This window comes from Orycteropus afer, unplaced genomic scaffold, assembly GCF_000298275.1.
Source record: "Orycteropus afer afer isolate SDZICR_OR568_19922 unplaced genomic scaffold, OryAfe1.0 scaffold00229, whole genome shotgun sequence".
Taxonomy (NCBI): domain Eukaryota; kingdom Metazoa; phylum Chordata; class Mammalia; order Tubulidentata; family Orycteropodidae; genus Orycteropus; species Orycteropus afer.
Window position 1 is genome coordinate 2,069,352 of NW_006921816.1, and position 2,439 is coordinate 2,071,790.

General features: G+C 41.5%; 1 protein-coding gene across 1 annotated transcript in view; it reads right to left on the reverse strand.

Moving 5' to 3' along the window:
* Window positions 1-1,122: 1,122 nt before the first annotated feature.
* Window positions 1,123-2,439, reverse strand: part of LOC103203781 (histone H2A.Z) — a 1,653-nt gene continuing 336 nt past the window's right edge. Inside the window, exons 2-5 of the mRNA XM_042782050.1 lie at window positions 2,287-2,432; window positions 1,882-1,995; window positions 1,403-1,532; window positions 1,123-1,184 (exon numbers count right to left, since the gene is read on the reverse strand). Of these exons, the coding sequence (XP_042637984.1) occupies window positions 1,123-1,184; window positions 1,403-1,532; window positions 1,882-1,995; window positions 2,287-2,432 (452 nt within the window). The remainder of the gene's footprint in view (window positions 1,185-1,402; window positions 1,533-1,881; window positions 1,996-2,286; window positions 2,433-2,439) is intronic.

The window sequence follows — 2,439 nt, forward strand, 5'->3', positions numbered from 1 at the left end:
ACTCAACTCAACCATAAGACCCTTTGTACAATGCTGTCAAGCTATGCTAAAACCACCACCCTATTGGGTACTAGAGGCAATCTGGATTCTCATCTATGAAATACAGTACATTTTCAAAAATATTTAGTCATGAATTACAGGTACATTTAAAAACAGTACCTGGCACATTAAGTGCTACTCAAGTTATAATCAGTAAATTCATTCTGTAGTCAAGGTATATATGCATATCCTACCTACTCACTTCCCTACCACTTTATAATACAATGGCATGGTGCCATCACAGAGGATGCACAGCCAGTGTACAAGCAGATGGCCAAACTTTAGTGTCTAAAAAACCAGTAACGTATCCCACCCCAATTCCTGCCCAAGCTTCAAAATTTTTAAGAGTTCATTATATAACATTAAATATATATATATATATATATATATATCATATGGAAGCTCTGATAGCATTATGAACGCCTAAGGCACTTGACTGCTAATCAGAAAAGGCTGGCAGTTCAAACCCACCAGCCACTTTTCTGAAGGAAGATGGGGCAATCTTACTTCTGTAGTGATACTGCCTCAGAAACCGAAGGAGGGGTCTCTATGAGTTGCGTCTGACTCAACAGCACATAACATGTATCATGGGGCCCACCATCTGACACTGTTGATCAGTAACTCCAATATAAGAACCATGTTTAGTAATTATAAAACTAATTTTTTTAAAAAAAATTATAAAACTATATTCAAAGAGATAAAACAACTAGTTTGGGATATGACCTTTATTGAGCTTATCCACCAGAGTGGAAATAATGTCTGTACAAAACCAAATGTTTGTTACTATAACTTCTGCATCACAATTAAAATCCAAAGTTTTTTAAAAACAGTCAACTCAATCAAAATCCACTACTTCAGAATCAATAGCTTCTTTGAAGCCACAGTAACACTTAAATATGGTTAAGACTCGAATGCAGAAATTTGGTTGGTTGGAAAGCTGATTAAACTTCCAACTTGCTCAAATAGAATTACAAAAAGGCAAAATTGTGTTTTTCACAGAGATACAGTCCACTGGAATCACCAACACTGGACAGCTGTTAAGAGTATTTAGAGTCCTGAGATAATAAGGAATCCAGGCATCCTTTAGACAGTCTTCTGTTGTCCTTTCTTCCCAATCAGAGATTTGTGGATGTGTGGAATGACACCTATTGAGAGTGACAGGGATTAATTTTTTATATATATTAAAACCCCACAATACATAACCAAGGTAGCTTATTGTTCAACTCAAAAGATGTCTTTAAAAAACAAAGTTCAGTAAAAATGTGTAAGAGTTCTCTTTTAATTATAAAAATAACTAATGGAAATTAAAGATGCAAATAATTCTTTTAAAGCAACTTAAAAATCAATTCGAGTAGCTACATACCACCACCAGCAATTGTAGCCTTGATAAGAGAGTCCAACTCTTCATCTCCACGAATAGCAAGTTGCAAATGACGAGGGGTAATACGCTTTACCTTTAAGTCTTTTGATGCATTTCCTGCCAGTTCAAGTACCTAGAAGGCAGAATCTAATTAATTTCCTTCAACTTTCCTTAGGCCAAGACCCAGAGCAGAGTCTAACTTTCATAACGTAAATCGACCTATCGTCGTTGCCCTCCCACTACCTTAATAGCAAGATATGCAAAAGCTATAAAGGGGGCACGCAATTATTTCCATGAACTGCAAACACAAACTCAACTAGATTCCTTATTGAGCACCAGCTCCCTCTAGCGTTCGCAGAGGCTGCTCACCGCGTTTAGGGCCTGTGAGTTTTCTTGCATCACTTTCCTCCTTCCTTCTCACCGCCTCCCCCGCCCCCTCCCTCCCCGAGCCTTTTCCAGATTACAGGCGTACACCCATTTACCTCTGCGGTAAGGTACTCCAGGATGGCTGCGCTGTACACAGCGGCAGTCGCGCCCACACGTCCATGGCTGGTCGTCCTAGATTTCAGGTGTCGATGAATACGGCCCACCGGGAACTTAATTTTAAGGATACAGAAACATAAATGCTCCAAGATACAAAAGTCAAAGATAGGAAAATTATACGCGCGCCAAAGCAAAGAGCAAGGTTGACGTTGGTGCAGCAACACGCTCCAGCATCTATACACGTGATCGCCCCCCCTTCCCGATATTTATCATTATCGGCAATCCGAGTCGCGACACCGCGTCGCCCACTAAAAGACTACACGCCAGTCTAGAACGATGATAAACAAGAAAACAGGATCAAAGAAAAATGCAACGAGTCCAAGACTGCACGAACAGCTACTGACCTGCAAGCCGGCTCTCTGCGAGCGGGAAACCGCCTTTGTCTTGGCCTTTCCGGAGTCCTTCCCAGCCTTACCGCCAGCCTGCGGCGCGCACACGCCCGCGAGCGAAGGAGGAACGGAGAATATAGGATTACCAGGGCAGCACGCCCCTCCCCC